Here is an 18,538-nt window from a genome sequence, read left to right as displayed (position 1 = left end):
ATCCAATTATGTTTATAGATGTTTTTATTTATTGCTGGCAATTTACAAATGTTGTGCTTCCTAGGTTTTTAATTATATTGTATTCTAATTGAAATTAATATCCACCAATTATACTGTATGTGACAATTCAGAATGAAAACACAAACTAGGAGCGAGAGGAGGCCATTCAGTCCTTCAAACCTGTTCTGCCATTCAGTTTGATTATAGCAGATCCACTACCTCATGCCATATCCCTGCTTTCTCCCCTTGCCCTTTGAAGCCATTAAAATCTAAAAAAAATTATATCTCTTTCCTGAATATATTCAGTGACTTGGCCTCTGTGGTAGAGCATTCCACAGGCTCGCTACGCATTGAATGAAGAAATCTTTCCTCATGTCAGTCCTAAATAGTCTACCACGTATCCTGAGACCTGGCTCTCGACTCCCCAACCAGGGAAACATCCTCTTTGCATCTAGTCTGTCCAGCCCTGTTAGATTTTAATGTTTCAAGCAGATTTTCTTATCCTTCGAGTGAATAGAGGCCCAGTCGAACCAATCTTTCCTCCTTGGACAGTCCCACTAACTCCAATGTTAGCCTTGTGAACCTCCATTGTAATTCCTCTATGTCAAGTATATATTTTCTTAGGTAGGGGAACCAAAATTGCTCACAGTACTCAGGTGTGGTTTCACCAAAGTCCTGTGAAACTGCAGCAAGACTTCCCCACTTTTGAACTCAAATCCTCAAGCAATGAAGGCCAGTGTGCCATTTGCTTTCCTAATTGCTTATTGCACCTATCTCTCCACTTTCACTGCTGTATAAGAGCACCCAGACCCTTTGTACATCCACACTTCCCAATATATCACCATTTAAATAATACTGTTCCTTAGAAACAGTTTTCTGAATGAAATCTCACTTAATCTAGGAAAGGTACGTGTTCACTCTCTCATCATGCAACTTTGCTAACAGCATTTATCCATTTTAATTGATAAATTAAAATGCTCCATGCTGCAAGATGCCTCCATCCAGCAAAACCCAGGCTACAATCATGAGCTTCTGCACAATAATAGGAAGCAGCGTTAACATGACCATCAATATAATCACACAGGTTAGGAAATGGGCCTTGGAGCATTTGACATCACAGGCAAAGGTGGCATATTTAGGACTCCCACTGTGACACCCTAAATTTGAGAATGTGTGGAGTCAAGAGGTATTTGAGGATTGAACAGTAGGTGAATGGGATTACAGCTTAAGAAGTAGATAGCCTAGATATTTACTTGGTGAAAAGGAAACTAGTAGATCGAGGACACAAAATTAATGTTTCGATGCCAGTGAGACCAAGATTTTATTGAGTGTGATTGAAACAAATTCAAAACAATATCCTGATTTGAATCTTGAGAAAGAAGCTAGAAATAGTTAGCAAAGTTGTTGGGAGAGGAACAGGTTTAAAGCTGTATCTCCTAAATAACAAATCTGACCTGATCTAGGTAGACTTAACTGTATTTTAGCATGCCAACTGGCAAACAAACCTTTTGAACATGATCAGAACTTCCCTACATCTTTGGGAATCACTTTTGTAAAAAACAAAATGCATTTTACAATAGTTGCAATTAGTTTCTAAAAGTGAAAATTTGTGTTTCCAGTTTTTTATATTCTGTATGTCTTGGAATCAATGCCTGTTGTGAAGTCATTATAAGATAATAGTATTGTTTTTCAGAATCAAGACCGGAAACATAGAACATATGTGTACGTTCTCATAATAACAGAGGTGTTAGAAGATTGGGAAGATTCAGTTAATATTGGTAAGATGAAACTTTATTTACTGTCTGAGTAAACTTCTGTCTATTTCAGGCCTGGAATTAAAATGATGCATTAATTTCATGGCTCATTTATATTGTAGTGCTGATTCTAATGCATTACATAGGAATTAGGAGCAGAAGTAGGCAATTCAGCCCTTCAAACCTGGTCCACCAGTCAGTTATAGCGTGGCTGATCTCTTCCTGGTCTCAAATCCTACCTGTCCCCCAAATCCCTTTAACTCTTTTTTAGAAATATATCTCTTTTTTAAAAAACCATTTAATGATTCAGACTCCACCGTGCTATGGGATAGTGAGTTCCACAAATTCACCACCCTCTGCGAGAAGTAGTTCCTCCTCATCTCTGTTTTAAACCTACCATCTCTCATTCTATACTTGTGACCTCTTATTCTAGATTGCTCCACAAGGGGGAACATTTGGTCTATGTTTACTTTATCAATCTCTTTTAGTATTTTATATACCTCGATCAGATTCCCCCCTCATCCTTCTAAACTCCATCGAGTATGAGCCCAAACTGTTTAATCCCTCCTGATACGTCAATCCTTTCATTCCCGGAATCAATCTGGTGAACCTCCTCTGAACTGTCTCCAATGCCACCACATCCTTCCTCAAATAAGGAGATCATAACTGGACATACTACTCCAGATGTGGTCTAACCAACACCCTATACAACTGTAACAAGACTTCTCTACTTTTATACTCCAGTCCTTTTGCAATAAATGCTAACATTCCATTTGCCTTTTTTATTACATGTTGTAACTGCATACCGACTTTTTGCGATTCATGAAAAAGATCCCCCTGCCCAGTCGCATTTTGAATCTGTTTTCCATTTAGATAATTTGCCTTTCTATTTTTTCTGCCAAAATGGATAACCTCACACTTATCCACATTAAACTCCATCTGCCAAATTTTGGCCCATTCTCCCAGCCTATCTATATCCGTCTGTAAAATCTTTACCTCCTCTTCACTGCCTGCTTTCCCACCTATTTTAGTAACATCTGCAAATTTTGCTTTTACACTCTGTCCCTACTTGCAGGTCATTTTTATATGTATAGCAAACAATTGAGGTCTGAGAACTGATCCCTGCGGCACCCCACTAGTTACATTGCCAGAGAAGAACCTATTTATCCTGACCTGTTTTCTGTCAGTCAGCCAATCCTCTATCCAATCTAGTACTCTACCCCCAATCCCCTGCGATCTCACCTTCTGGATCAGTGGCACCTTGTTAAATGCCTTCTGGAAGTCTACCCAAGGGCTCAGTGGTATTTAACTTGCTTCGTTTGTGTTATGAGAGAGTTCCTGTATCTTTGGATAATAGATAAACTGCACACAAGAGGATGTGGATGTGCGGATGTTTTATAGATGTCTCCCCCATGGTCAGAATGGCTTTTTGGATCTGTAAAAATGGACTGAACTGAGCCCAAGGTTGAACAGAATTCAGTCAGTTTACCTCGGGCACTAATGTTTAGATTATCACAGCTGGCATTTTGACCTCTTGCAACAACAAAAAAAGTCTTAGTCGGTCTTTTGGAGGCAGTCTTGTTTACTATGTTGCTGTGAGCATCTTTCTGTCTTCCCATCTTCTTTATCAAGTAGTAAATCCTAGAGTGGCAACCTAAAAGGGAGAGAAAATAAATTCAACTGTATGAAAACTAGTCTTGTACCTTTGTTTCTTTTTGTTGTTGCTTAGCTACTGCAGCACCACTTATTTCCCAAATTCAGCATCATTGCAACATCCTTTGAATGAAGGTTAGGCTTTTAAAATTACATTAACAAGTTTTTCAGTTAGTTTTCTATTTCCTTTCAATTAATCATATTTAGGTGTCATATTTTATGCACAAGTACATTTAAAGGCTGAGGAGCTCAGTGATCTTTCTGTTTCCAGGTTGTCAAAACTTAAGTATTTATACAATAGGTTTGTTGATCGGTTGACCATTTTCATCCTTCAAAGTTGTCCCCAAGATATAGATTGTACTGATTTAAAAATAGCCAAGGGCTACAGAATCGGTGCATCAATTGTAACTCTAACAGGTTTTCTATCTCTCCCTGCCTCCGCTCACCTACCTGCCCACCCCCCCCCCCCCCCCCCGCCTCTGCTCACACACCCCTCCTCCACCTTCCTTGTTCACAATGAATGAGGGGCAAAATACTCAATTATGTATATTTAATCTTATTTTATCTAGGGAGAAAAAGGGAATGGTTTAAAATAGAAGATGCCATTAAAGTTCTTCAGTGTCATAAACCTGTACAAGCCTCGTATTTTGAAACCTTCAAACAAGGCTATTTGGCAAATAATGGAACTCCTGTTGTTGCAACATTATCTGAAGAGAAGGCCTCAACATACACCAATCAGAGTTCAGTATCAAGCATTAGATGACTGAGAGGAGCTCCACAGTAATTGACTCATCATACATCGAGTCCCAAAGGCATGGACTTGAAAAAGTGTTCAGTGAAAGAATGTTTGACCTAGTTTGATTGCTTCTATACATTGTACATGTATAAATAAATTTTGCATGGAGACCTGCGCAATGTTGATAACGATACTTTATATTGTGATGTAAAATATAGTGCTGAAGATCAAAGCCATAACTAGTAAGTTTTTTTTGTTAGATATTGTATATTTTTGATAGGATTGTGAAATTAAGGTACCGGTGTTACATCCAGTTGTCCCCCAGGTATTATCCTATAGAATTCCTAATTGTCATGGTGACTTGGATTTCAACCTAGGGATATTGTTTGGGTGCCAAATGGGTATCGATTTTAGTTCTCTGCAACTTTTTATATATAGCTTTTGTAAATTTTTTGCTGGCTTTATCACCTGCACTATTGCTGTTTACGTAAAAACAAAGGAAGCTATGGAACTGTTGATCACTGACCTGTACTATTATGTGGAATAACATTCATGACACACACTTCATCACAGTACTTCTGTTAGCTTGTACACAAAACTGCTGAATAAGGCCTTTAAAGCATTTTACCTTATGTAAGACGAGTTCAAGCCATGCATATTGGGTGTTACCTTCTGTGGAGCTTTGGATTATATTCGGTTTAGCAGTGCACATTTCTGTGTCGCGGCTTCATTTTCCTAATCTCTGCTATTCTCCCCGTTTCGTTCTACACTGGAGTTAAAGGATGTTGTTTGCAGGCAATTCAAGGTCTTAACAGCTGAGAATTTGGTGTTTCGAGTTTTCTGATTGTGTTTTTGTTCTTGCAATTTAAAAAGGACACTGTATACTGCTTAAGCATTTAAACTGTGTAACCTGGTTTTTAAATTCCAACTCTGGATTAGTAAAATGTGGAACAGAAATTACCCTGTACAGAACGTTTTCCTTTTTTAAACAAATTCTTGGTTTGCTTTTTTTTTTAACTGAGAAATAAGATATAACACTGTTTCTTTTGAAATGTGTTATTGATCACCAAAATAATTTCAACCTATTTAATTGATTGTTTGTTTTAATATGGAAATCCAGAAATTGGAGATTGTCATGGAATATTGGCCTCAAAACTTGTACAGTCTGCTGGCTAACAACAGATTGTACCTCATCACCTCAATAGAGAAATGATCATTGCTGGAGAAAACACCCTTTTTGTCAACCTGGGGATGAGCTGATTTTTAACTCATCATACATAGACAGCTATCCCTTCATCCAGTTCAGTCAGTTTTAAAAGCAGTGTAAATAATTATTCACAATTGTAGAACTGTGGAATACTAACATCACTGTACAAATTATTTTTTGCAACTTTTTCCCGATTGCATTTTTTAAGATGTTGGAAGACTTGGGAGTCTAGAAACTATTGCTTTACACAGGAAGAAATGACTAATCCCTGGCTCAGTGGTGAGGGTTTAAAGCAGACTGGAACAGCATCAGAAAACTGAGTTTTCACTAAAGCATTGCCCTCTTCTCTAGTGATGTTTAAAAAGTGACAACTATTAGTTGTTTACTTATGCTTAAGTACATACCTGAAAATGTGCTGATGTGATAAATGAAGTTTCAGTTAAAGTAAAATTGAGTACCGAATCATACAACTGCTTTGTATTTTTGAAGAGCAGATATTAAAATCTTGTTGATATGTAAAAAGTGAAACAAATGGAATCAGTTGATTATGACCACTTAATGCTTTCAGCTTTTACCTGCAATTAATGCACTGTATATACATGTCATTTTTGGTGCTTTCCTGTGTAAAGCCTTAGATGGAAGGGATAAGTGCTAGTTTTTACAATGGTCAGTATTGGTAAGAATATGAGGCATGTTATCCTGTCCTTCACATTTTAATGCAACTGTTATACATCAGTTGGAGAGATTCAGTCACTGGAGGAAGTGTCTTATTTTACCTGACTTGAGTGTGATGCACATGAGGCAAGAGATTGAAGATTGTAATAAACCTGTGCCAACAAATAAAAACTCACCAGTATTTCAAAAACCAGGTGCTGACTTTTTTGTCACATTTATGAAGTGCAATTTTATTTAATGTGATTTAAGTTGAGAATGTCATACTGTTCAAATGTTTAATTTATGCCAGTGAAGAAAATGTATTTATATTTTCACCGATCTTTTAACACATTAAAATCGGAGGTCTGAAATTTCGATAGATTTCATTAAAAACAAGATCTTACGTGTCCCATTGCTTTTCAGGGTATTGTATCAAATTCCCACGCTTGAAAATCATACCTCAATGATGTGACAAATTCCTGTTACTTTTAACCATGTTCACCAAACATACCATTTATTGTAAAAGGATAAGAGAAGTTGCGACTGAAAGAACTAGCACTAGTCCCACCCAATCAAGTGTCAGGGGAAAAGCTGCTTCCAAGTGCTGTGGGTGACCATTTTTTCCCCCTCAATACACACTCTAGAATCCAGAATGATGAGCATGGGAAGATGCCATTCAGCCGATAGTGGTTGTATAGTAGAGCTATCCAGTTGATCTCATTCTTCTATTTCCCCTTTACCCATATTTGTCCCTTTAAATATTTTTTTCTGAATGATACTAATGAATTTGCTTCCCCCATCAGGCAGTACATTCCAGATATATCTCACTTTTTAAGTTACTTCTGGTTCTTTTAGCTGTCACCATAAATGCAGGTCCTCCAATTACTGCCCTCTTTGTCACAGGAAACAGTTTAATCTTATTTACTCTACCCAATCATCCCTGGCTCTTTGTTCCAAGGAGAACAACCCCAGATTTGCCTATCCTTGCCCAAAACAGAGGTACCTCAGCCCTGGTAATAGGAGTTAATCTCACCACTGTCTCCCAAGGCCTTACATCCTTCCTAATGTGTGGTGCCCAGAGTTGGTCTTAATACACAAGCTGTATATGGGGCCTAACCAGTATCTTATAAACGTTTAGCCACCTTGCTTTCATATTTTATGCCTCTACTAATAAAGCTAAGTTCCCAAAAGCTGTTTTACCAGTCTTCTCAGCTTGTCCTGCTGCCTTCAAAGATTAAATAAACATACACACCCAGGTTTCCCTCCATTTAATTCGTATTGTCCCTCATTCTTCCTACCAAAATTACACCTCACTTCAGTGTTGAATTTCATCTTTCACATCTGGGTTTTGCCAAAAAATTATTTTTAATATATTTGGCTCAGTGGATTTTTTCATATGTATAATCATGCAGAAATGAACAGTGTGTAGTTTGAGGAAACCAAATATAAATTTTGGGCCAGATTTTGCAGGAACACACTATTCGCGTGCCTCCTTGTTAGTTGATATTACAATTGCATGTTTCAGTTTTAAATATTTTTGTTCTTAAAATTGCTGGAAATGCAAGCTGTGTGTGAACAACAGGATCCTTCGTGAACAGTAGCACAAACTATTGCATTCAATGATACAGGGTTCAAGAATGAACAGCGGTAGCACTTGCACGGTGGCATAGTGATTAACACTGCTGACTCTCAGCCCCCTGGGACCCGGGTTCGATTCCTGACTTGAATCACTCTGTGGAGTCTGCACATTCTCCCCGTGTCCACGTGGGTTTCCTCGGTGTTCCAGTTTCCTCCCACATTTCGCAAGACGTGCTGGTTAAGTGTATTGGCTATGCTAAATTCTCCCTCAGTATAGCCAAACAGGTGCCGGAGTGTGGCGACTAGGGGATTTTCAAAGTAACTTCATTGCAGTGTTATTTGTGACACTAAGCTTTTAAAAAAAAACTTGGAGGGGTGAAGTTGATTGAATTCAATATCAAATTGGGTACAGAAAAGTAAAACATTTAAACATTAATTTTAAAACTTAAATTCACTAATTGTTTACTTTCTGGGGAAGAGGTGTTGACAGACATTAACAATTAACTGTTCAGATGATACTTAAACTCAATTTTAGTAATGTGCAAGTACAATTTTAACATTGGAAAATTAAGGGTGAGATGCTTTTTTGTGAAGCTTATAAGGGAGCTTTATAAATTGATCGCTACTGGTGGCAACTTGCATTTCACATTGCTAACCAGTTTTTTGCATTAATAACTGCATGCGTCGTTCCTTTTTCAGCAAAATCTGGACCAGTATTACCAGCTTTTGCAAGAACTAGCATTAGAAGAGAAATGATTTTGGGGAAATTGGGATTGAATGTGGATAATCTCCGGGTTCTGATAATCTTCATCCCAGAGTTAAAGAAGTGGCCCTGGAAATAGGTCTATTGGTGGTTATTTTTCAAAATTCCTTGGACTCTGGAATATGTAAGGTAGCTAATGTAAGCCCACTATTCAAAAAGGGAGGTAGAGAGAAATCGGGGAACGATAGACCAGTGAGCCGAATGTTGGTACTGGGGGAAGTTGCTTGAGTCCATTATCAAGGATTTCATAACTCGGCATTTGGAAGGCAGTGGTATAATCAGACACAGCATGAATTTAAAAAGGGAAATCATGCTTGATGAATCTATTAGAATTTTGAGGATGTAATAGAGTTGACTGAGGAGAACCAGTGGATGTGGTTTATTTAGACTTTCAGAAGGCTTTCGAGACGGTCTCACATAACAGACTACCTGCAATCGCATGTGCTTTAACTTTAGAGTAATGTCCTGAGATGGCTAGAAAGCTGGTTAGCAGATAGGAAGCAAAGAGTTGGCATAAATGGGTCTTTTTCTGATTGGCAGTCAGTGACTAGTGGGGTTCCGCAGGGATCCGTTCACATTATATATTAAAGATTTGGAAGAGGGAACTGAATGTATTATCTCAATTTGCAGATAATACAAATTTGGGTGAGAGGGTGAGCTGAGAGGACGATGCCGAAATGTTTCAGGACAGGCTGTGTGTGGGGGCAGTGATTTGGACAGGCTGTGTGTGGGGGCATCTGCATGGCAGATACCGTATAATGTCGATAATTGTGAGGTTATCCACTTTGGTAGCAAGAATAGGAGGACAGATTATTACTTGAATGGGTGTAAACAGAAAGGTGGATACTCAATGAGACCTCGAGTCCTCGTATCAGTCGCTGAAAGTAAGCGTGCAGGTACTACAAACAGTAAAGAAGGCAAATGGTATATTGGCCTTCATAGTGAGAGGAATTGAGGGATGGGGATGTTTTGCTGAAATTGTATAGAACATTGGTGAGACCACACCTGGGGTATTGTGTGCCGTTTTGGTGTCCTTATCTGAGGAAGGATATCCTTGCTATAGAGGGAGTACAGCAAAGGTTTACCAGGCTGAGTCCTGGCAGGTCTGTCATTTGAGGAGAGACTAAGTCAGTTAAGATTATATTCACTGGAGTTTAAAAGAGAGAGGGGATCTCATAGAAACTTAGAGAATTCTAACAGGGTTACACAGGATAGATTCAGAAAGAATGTTCCCAATGGTGGGGGAGTCCAGAACTAGGAGTCATAGTTTGAGGATAAGGATAGTTTGAGGAGAATGGAGGTGAAGAGAAATTTCTTCACCCAGAGAGTGGTGAATGTGTGGAATTCATTACCACAATATAGTTGAGGCCAAAGCAGTGTCTGATTTCAAGAAGAAATTAGATATAACTCTTGGGGCTAAAGGGATCAGGGGATATGGGAGGAAAGGGGGAATCAGGATATTGAATTTGATGATCAGCCGTGATCAAAATGAATGGCGGAGCAAACTCAAAGGGCTGAATGGCCTACTCCTGCTTCTAGTTTCTATGTTTATTGATGTTGCATTTTAACTTGATTAACAATTACAAATTATGTAAATACTCCAATCTTATTCCTGGTTAACCTTGTGAGAATGGATTTAGTGGAGCATTTCTTTCTCTTGCATCAAGGTGCGAGTTCTTGACAGACCCCCTGAATGGAGATTGGAATCCAGGGTTTGCACCAGAGAAATCGTTTGCAATTGGTGAAACCGCTCTGTCATTAAATGGATTATGGGCACATATAAAACTCTGCTGCTGTATAGGACGAACTAGACTATTTGCTGATATGGTTACAGCCATGGAAGGAGTATTAATGTCAGGGCCACTGGATGGTGAATCAGATAGCAAATCCTCCCATCATCTCATTGTGAAGTGATTTGTTTTTAGCCAGAAATTATATTTTTTGCAGCAAATGGAAAATACATAGTTGTTAGCAATAGACATTCATAGATATTCAAATGTCTTTCAAAATAACTTAATTCTGGTTCATGTACCATTTGTACACTAATCAAAATAACTCGGAAGGATGAATAGGGTTTGTTATCGCAACCACAAAGGCCTCAGTGGGCTTTGTGGAGTTTGAGCTGCCTTAGTGAGCGAGACTTGCCCAATGGAAAGCAGTCAGCTTTAAGCTTATAACTTTACCTGACTGGTATTGTAGGACCTAAAGTGAAGATTATCTGACTAAGCTGTGGGAGCGGCCTTTCTTTTGGTGCACAATAAAGGGTGTTGGTGATGGGAACTTGGATGTTGCTGAATTACTACATTGGCAACGAGGAGAAAAATTATTTTTTTCCCCTCCATCTTTCCCTCCGGCCAACCTCTGAACATCAAGAATTTCTCTGGTAAGAAAAAGCTATTATGACACTTTTGGGGCAATTCAGGACCTATTACACCAGTGCAGAAGACTGGACCTAATACACTGAGCACATGGGTTACTTCCTCCATGCTAACAACATTGAAAAAGATGAAAAGCAAGAAGTGTTATTGCTAACAGCATGCAGTGCCCTGACTTTCAGTGTAATAAGTCTGACCTATCTGGATGCCCCGGCTCAACTTTATAATGAACTGATCGACCTGGTTAAAAAAACACCATGGTCTGAAGCCTCTGGTTATTCTCCAGCAATATCACTTCAACGTGGTTGGGAGAATCCCTGGGGAACTAGTCACTAAGTTCTTGGCTAGGTTGCAGAAACTAGCCGAACACTGAATTTGGACCACCTCTTAATGAAATGTTATGGGACAGATTGACAGATGTGGCGTAAGTGACCTAACCATTCAAAGGAAACTGTTGGCAGAACACAATTTGGACTTTAAAAAAGCCATTGAGATAGCCTTGTCACTTGAATACATGGAAAAAAGGGGCCAAGAAGCTTCAGGGGGCATCAGACAGCAATGTTTTACAAGTGGGGGGTGGGTGGGTGGGAAACAACCTCATACAACCAGTCATCAATGGAGAGTGTTTGTGTCAATCAGGTATTAAAGGCTCCCATTTGATATAGGAACTCTGTCACCATTAGGCAGTCAAAGAATGGCAGTGTTGACTCATGTTCCAGAAAGATGTAGTTGCCAGTGGACAGATTATTGCAAAGAACACAGCGATGGCAATGTTTCAGGAACAGGCAAAAAACATGCTACCTAGAGAGAAAGCCGCAGCCAGTACCTGATTGTACCATGCAGCAGGTATCCCCTCTTCCTGAAACGGACACTACAACTGAATTGTATTCTCAAAAGTTGCTCCAATAATGGTGGAATTACTAGTAAGTGGCCACCCCTTGAAGATGGACGGAGAAGCCACAATCTCCACTATCAGAGAACAGACTTATAAGCACTTCAATCGGGCATCCGACTCCTGAAGTTGGAAGATACGAAGGCCAGACAAGCTACCTACGTGAGTGGTCCTGTTGACTTACAAATAGCGATCAATTCATCTCCAACTTGTACAGGGCACGGACCAAGCCTTCATAGAAAATCATAGAAACCCTACAGTGCAGGAGGCCATTCGGCCCATCGAGTCTGCACTGACCACAATCCCACCCAGGCCCTATCCCCACATATTTACCCGCTAATCTACGCATCTCAGGACTCTAATGGGCAATTTTTAACCTGGCCAATCAACCTAACCCGCACACCTTTGGACTGTGGGAGGAAACCCACGCAGACACGAGGAGAATGTGCAAACTCCACACAGACAGTGACCCAAGCCGGGAATCGAACCCGGGACCCTGGAGCTGTGAAGCAGCAATGCTAACCACTGTGCTACCGTGCCGCCCCACTGTGCTACGCTGCCGCCCCTTATGGAGAGAGGTTGGCTTCATCAGATTTGGCTGAACTTGAAGATCCTCAGGCTAGGTGTGGGGGGGTCTCTGTGAAGTTATTCGTTTTTCTGGAAGATGTGGGGAAAATAGAAGGAGCCAAGGGCAAGATTTACATTGACTCTGATGTTACACCTAGGTATTCAGAGCCAGGCCAGTCGCTTACTCCATGCTGGAGAAGGTGGAAACTGAACTAGTATGCCTTGAAGCTTGGGTATAATAAGGCCAGTGCAGTTTGCAGAATGGGCTGCACCCATAATCCCTGTTCTTAAACCTGACAAATTAGTTTGTCTTTGCAGGAGTTATAAACTGATGGTCAATCAAGTCTCCAAACTTGATAGGTACCCTATTCCCTGGATCAAAGATCTGTACGCTAAGTTAACAGGTGGCAAGATATTCTCCAAGTTGGACATGAGCCACGCCTATCTCCAGTTTGAATTGAATGAGTCCACCTGGAAATGTGTAATAATCAACACAACTGGGTGCCCCGCACAAAGATGGCAGTGGTACAGAGCGGTTTCCAATAAACTGAAAAGGCGGTTTCTCCACAATAAGGGACTCTGAGTAGATAACAGCATGGTCTTCACTAGCAGTGATTTCCAGAACTTTGTGCTCTCCAATGGTATCTGACACATCCGGACTCCACCTTATCACCTGTCATCAAACAGACTGGCAGAATGGGCGGTTCAAACCTTCGTAAATAGAATAAAGAAACAACCAACGGCATCCATGGAGACTAAGTTGGCATGATTTTTGTTTGATTACAGGACCACACCGCACAGCTGTTGCTCCAGCAAAACAGTTGATGAGATGACGGCTTCACACCAGATGGAGCCTATTACTCCCAAACTTGGCGGGGAGTGTGGAGTCCCAACAGGAAAACCAAAAATAAGAAACTTTGATTCCGCAAGGACAGAAAGAACTTTTGCAGTTGGTGATATGGCTCATAGAAGGAACTTGACGAATGGGTCCAACCTTCATAATGGGATTATAATGGAGAAAACAGGCAGTATCTTACAATTTCAAAGGTCAGGAAAATACCCAGAAGAAGCACTTAGACCACCTCAGTGCCAAGGTGTCCATGCCCAAGCCACCCCTGCCATGAGATAACTGCTGCTGTGCTAGCCCTCAGCTTAAAGCTGACTCTGCTTTGGCCCCTTTGATAGCGAAGGTACGGACTCATGAGATAGTGTCTGAAGAAATGGGCCTCTGACCTGAGGAGGAACCTGCTTCAGTAACTCTACGACACTCCCTCTGAAAAAGGAGGTCCCCTGTTTGGTTTACACTGTGATCAAGCTGTACCTTCCATGGACCTCCACCTTAGTGCCAAGCGCCAAAAAGGACATCCTCGCAGCGGGTACTGGGAGAGATATAGACCTAAGGGGGACCACAAGGGCCACAGTAGAACATCAATAGCTGTCCCCATGGGCTTCGTGAAGTATGAGCTGCCTTATTGAGGGAATGGAGGCTTGCCCAATGGGAAGTAACCAGCGGAAGTTTTTAAGCCTGTAACTTTACCTGGACTGGCATTGTAGGTCCCAAGGTGAAGACTATCTGACTGTAAGCCGTGGGAGCAGCCATTTCCTTTAGTGCACAATAAAGGGTGTTGGTAACAGGATACTGACCTGTGGCTGAATTACTACAGGATTTCTGTTATTTGAATTCAAAATGCCTTACATAAATGCAGATTTGTTGCTCCTTTCAGGTCTGTATTAGGGATTGCCTTTATTAAAATACAAGTCTCAATCCCTTGTGATGTTTATAACTACATACAGGCCTTGTATGCCCCATCCCTATTCATCCCTCTATTGAGGGCCTTCTTACTCTCTCACTCAAGTTGTGATTTAAGATAGTTGACACACATCCGCAGGAAAGAGGGACAACAATAACTTCTCTGGATGAGCAAGTACTGGTATCAGAATATCAGAAACCGTAGCTATACACCAAGTTTTGAAACTTCAAGGGTAGATCGTAAAGTGGCATGCCACTTAAAAATTGATTCATGTTACTGGTAAAAAGGAGGAAGAAATCGGAGCTCATCTTTATTACTGGTGGTTCTGAGGAATGTAAGAAGTCTCACAACACCAGGTTAAAGTCCAACAGGTTTATTTGGTAGCACAAGCTATAAGCTTTCGGAACACTGCCCCTTCACTCACCTGATGAAGGGGCAGTGCTCCCAAAGCTTGTGGCTTGTGCTACCAAATAAACCTGTTGAACTTTAACCTGGTGTTGTGAGACTTCTTACTGTGCTTACCCCAGTCCAACGCCGGCATCTCCACATCAGGTTCTGAGGACATAGATTTGCATTCTGTGATTTGACTTAGCTGTTCTGCCATAAAAGGATAAAAACAAGCCGAGATCATTTTTCACATAAATCGGGGAAATTAAAGCAAAAATGTTACAGTAAACAACATTATATAGATCTTCTGTTGAAAAGTCTGTCTTAAACCATCTATTTAAAAGATATCACCTATCAGGGATTGCTCTGAAAAATGTTTGTACTTTCAATTCGTAAAAATCAAAGTAATGTGTGATATACTCTGTGTAGATCCTTCTGTTCCTTAGGTATTTACCCATTTTGCCATATCAATACTGCCATAACAATTCCATGTCTTTGATATACACACATGCAACTATGCTTGGTATTAATGGCTGAAACATCAGCGCAGAGTGTGATAATTCAGTAAGTTAAAGTATCAATGTTACAGACTTTCATTCTAGTGAAGCCACTGCTCAATTCCCCATATATCCAATTTATAGAGAGAACAATCAATGGTATTGAAACAGCCCTTGGATGGATGCTGCTCACCATCTTTTCTCTGTCCTCTTCTAGAACCATTTGGCCTTTCAAATGAACTTGGTGTGTAACTCAAATTACTTTTCACAAATCATTTGGCAGAATGCAGGATCCCATGAAATTGGAAATGCTCATTTTATTAAAGTTTAAAACTTATTTATTAGTTTCACAAGTAGGCTTACATTAACATTGCAATGAAGTTACTGTGAAAATTCCCTAGTCGCCACACTTTGGCACCTGTCTGGGTACGCTGAGGGAGAATTTTAGCATGGCTAATACACCTAACCAGCACATATTTCAGACCTTGGGAGGAAACCAGAGCACCCAGACGAAACCCACACAGACACAGGGAGAACATGCAGATTCCACACAGACAGTGACCCAAGCCGGGAATCGAACCTGGGTATCTGGTGCTGTGAGGCAGCAGTGCTAACCACCGTGCTGCCCCAATGCGATATTCCTCCCAATCCCAAAATGAACCATTATTTGCCCAATCAACTGTCTGTTTCAAACAATGAGTGGATTTGAAATTGGTCAATTTTGGTACTTTCCAATTCCCTGTGTCTCTTGCATCCGATTGCCTGCAATGGTTTAGAGTCAGACACACTTGTACGTCAAAGCTAGCCACCATGCAGGTGTAAACCCTGGGGGAATTCAGTGTCTAGTACAGTGGTTCCCAAAGGGTGCGGCGCGCCACACTGGTGCGGCAAGAGAGGATGGCAAGTGTGGCGGGAAGATTCAAGGACAATCAAAGAAACATTTAAACATGAATTAGATATTTTTCCAAAGTGATAGTTTTATACTTTCTGGATGTCCCATGATCATATTATAAAGTAGTTGTGTTCTATGTTATGAATCAAGCACTGCTAGGAGTTGTTTTTGAATGTATTTATCATCAATAAAAAATTTGGTGTGGCGCGAGCAAATTTTTATTCCGAAAGTGCGGCCCAGTGAAAAAAGTTTGGGAACCACTGGTCTAGTAGGTGAGTAGAAAAGTCAGCCTCTACCAGTCAAAAAGGCGACTGCACTGATTCCTGGCCAAAGAGAGACTAACCATTTAAAAACTACATCTTCCCCTCTGGGATTGTCCACTCCAAGAGGCTGAGAACAGGAATGGAGACTCTGTTATTGCGGACATCCTTTGAAATGGGTGCTACAAGAGGGAAATAAAGCAAGCTCCTTTGTTCCTCGATCACGTGGTTGCCTTAAGCGTGCCTGTGATAGGACAGGCATTTTGTTCCACTTCAGAAGAAACCTTGAAAGATTCAGGCCAACCTCAAAGAGGGATCACTACCTCTAACTCTATGCTTGGTATTTGGGAAGATACCAGAGCCACTTCCACCTTCCCTCATTCGCTACTATTTTTCTGATAAGGGAACCCGCTTAGGCGACGAATGTAGCACAACCCCCAACTTATCTGGAATGTCAGGAGAGAGGAACTGAAACAATTTTACAGCCTGGAGATTTGTATGTAAGCTTGGTGTTTCTTTTATTTAATATGTCTATATCCAATTAGAAATGTATCTCCTATTTGGATGAGTTGGGACTCATAGAAATCATAGAAACCCTACAGTACAGAAAGAGGCCATTCGGCCCATCGAGTCTGCACCGACCACAATCCCACCCAGGCCCTACCCCCATATCCCTACATATTTTACCCGCTAATCCCTCTAATCTACCCATCCCAGGACACTAAGGGGCAATTTTAGCATGGCCAATCAACCTAACCCGCACATCTTTGGACTGTGGGAGGAAACCAGAGCACCCGGAGGAAACCCACGCAGACACGAGGAGAATGTGCAAACTCCACACAGAGTGACTTAAGCCGGGAATTGAACCCAGGTTCCTGGAGCTGTGAAGCAGCAGTTCTAACCACTGTGCTACCCTCAGTAAAATATTTTACTATGTGCTGTCATTTCTACCCAAGCAAATGTCACAAGCTTGTAACAACTTTGCCATTCTTATCAAGGTGTGAAATAATAACTCCACAGCTGCTGCCTGACCTGCTGAGTATTCCCAGCATGTTGGGAGTTCATTTCAGATTTCCAGAATCTGCAGTATTTGCTTTTCCCTTTCTTATGACTTAATTGGATGATCTTGGTTGGTGTTCCAGTGCTGGGGGATTTTTTTCATTGCTGGAGGCACCAAGGAAACTTTAAAACTGCGATCCTGCCCTACTCTGAGGAATGGTCACCCAGATTCGAAACATTGGCTCTATTATCCCTCCACAGATACTGTCTGACCTGTTGAGATTTTCCAGCATTTTCTGGTTTTGTTTCAGATTCCAGCATCCGCAGTATTTTGCTTTTATTTTTGATCTTATCACTCATTCGGCAAAATGTGAAGCTAGCATGTGCGTTACTTGAAGAGCAGGTGGGGGAAATGTCCCATGTAACACACAACTGAACTTGTATTTGTCTCATGAGCTACCTGTGGGTCTACATAATCAGTGACTACCCTTTTAAAGTAATTTCATAGGCCACCAAATACTTAGGGAAACCGTGATGATGTCTGTGTGCACAATGCAAACATAAAGGCTGAAAAACTCAACTCAGGTAACCTGTAAGGGTGCTACAGTGGCAAGCACTGTTGCCTCACAGCGCATTTGATTCCTGGCTTGGGTCACTGTCTGTGCAGAGTCTGCACGTTCTCCCCGTGTCTGTGTGGGTTTCCTCCAGGTGCTCCGGTTTCCTCCCATAGTCTGAAAGGTGTGCTGGTTAGGTGCATTGGCTATGCTAAATTCTTCCTCAGTGTACTCGAACAGGTGCCGGAGTGTGGCGACTAGGGAATTTTCTCAGTAACTTCATGGTGGCACAGTGGTTAGCACTGCTGCCTCACATTTGCCAGGGACCCAGGTTCGATTCCCAGCTTGGGTCACTGTCTTTGTGTAGTTTGCATTCTCCCCGTGTCTGCGTGGATTTCCTCCGGATGATCCAGTTTCCTCCCACAGTCCAAAGATGTGCAGATTTGGTGTATTGACCATGCTAAATTGCCCCTTAGTCAGGGACTAGCTCGTGTAAATGCGGATAGGACCTGGGTGGGATTGTGGTCAGTGCAGACTCGATGGGCCAAATGGCCTCCTTCTGCACTGTAGATTCTATGATTGCAGTGTTAATGTAAGCCTACTTGTGACACTAATTTAAAAGATTTACGGATCAGGTGCTGGAAAGTGAGATTAAGATGAGCAGCTAGTTTCTCATTTCCTTTTGGTTGGTGTGGACACGATGGGCTGAACGGCCTCTGTGCTGTAACTCTTCTATGAGAAGTTTTATTTCACCCTAAACATAATTCCACTAGAGGACGCTGTAGCCTCATAATGGAACTGGGGCAACGGAGAGCAGTCATACTTAAACCTTATTTGAACTCAACTGCTTGTTGTATTGCACAAGAACTACATTTTTATACTGGAATCAATTGCGCAAAAGCTGAATAATTCCTTCCATATGAATTGGCGGATTACACCGCTTCCTTACCAACTGGCTGGTGCTAGTTGCCATTGTCAAATATCCTCAAAGTGTTTTCCAGTGTGTTGTTTGCAACTGT

General features: G+C 41.1%; 1 protein-coding gene across 1 annotated transcript in view; it reads left to right on the top strand.

Moving 5' to 3' along the window:
- LOC144479210 (diphosphoinositol polyphosphate phosphohydrolase 1-like) overlaps positions 1 to 6,218 on the top strand; it is a 79,132-nt gene extending 72,914 nt beyond the window's left edge. The window contains exons 4-5 of the mRNA XM_078197872.1: positions 1,694 to 1,778; positions 3,977 to 6,218. Of these exons, the coding sequence (XP_078053998.1) occupies positions 1,694 to 1,778; positions 3,977 to 4,170 (279 nt within the window). The 3' untranslated portion in view covers positions 4,171 to 6,218. The remainder of the gene's footprint in view (positions 1 to 1,693; positions 1,779 to 3,976) is intronic.
- Positions 6,219 to 18,538: the final 12,320 nt, after the last annotated feature.

The sequence above is a fragment of the Mustelus asterias genome, chromosome 25 (genome assembly GCF_964213995.1).
Source record: "Mustelus asterias chromosome 25, sMusAst1.hap1.1, whole genome shotgun sequence".
Taxonomy (NCBI): domain Eukaryota; kingdom Metazoa; phylum Chordata; class Chondrichthyes; order Carcharhiniformes; family Triakidae; genus Mustelus; species Mustelus asterias.
Note: the sequence above shows the minus strand (reverse complement) of the source record. Positions and strands in the feature narration are given on the sequence as shown.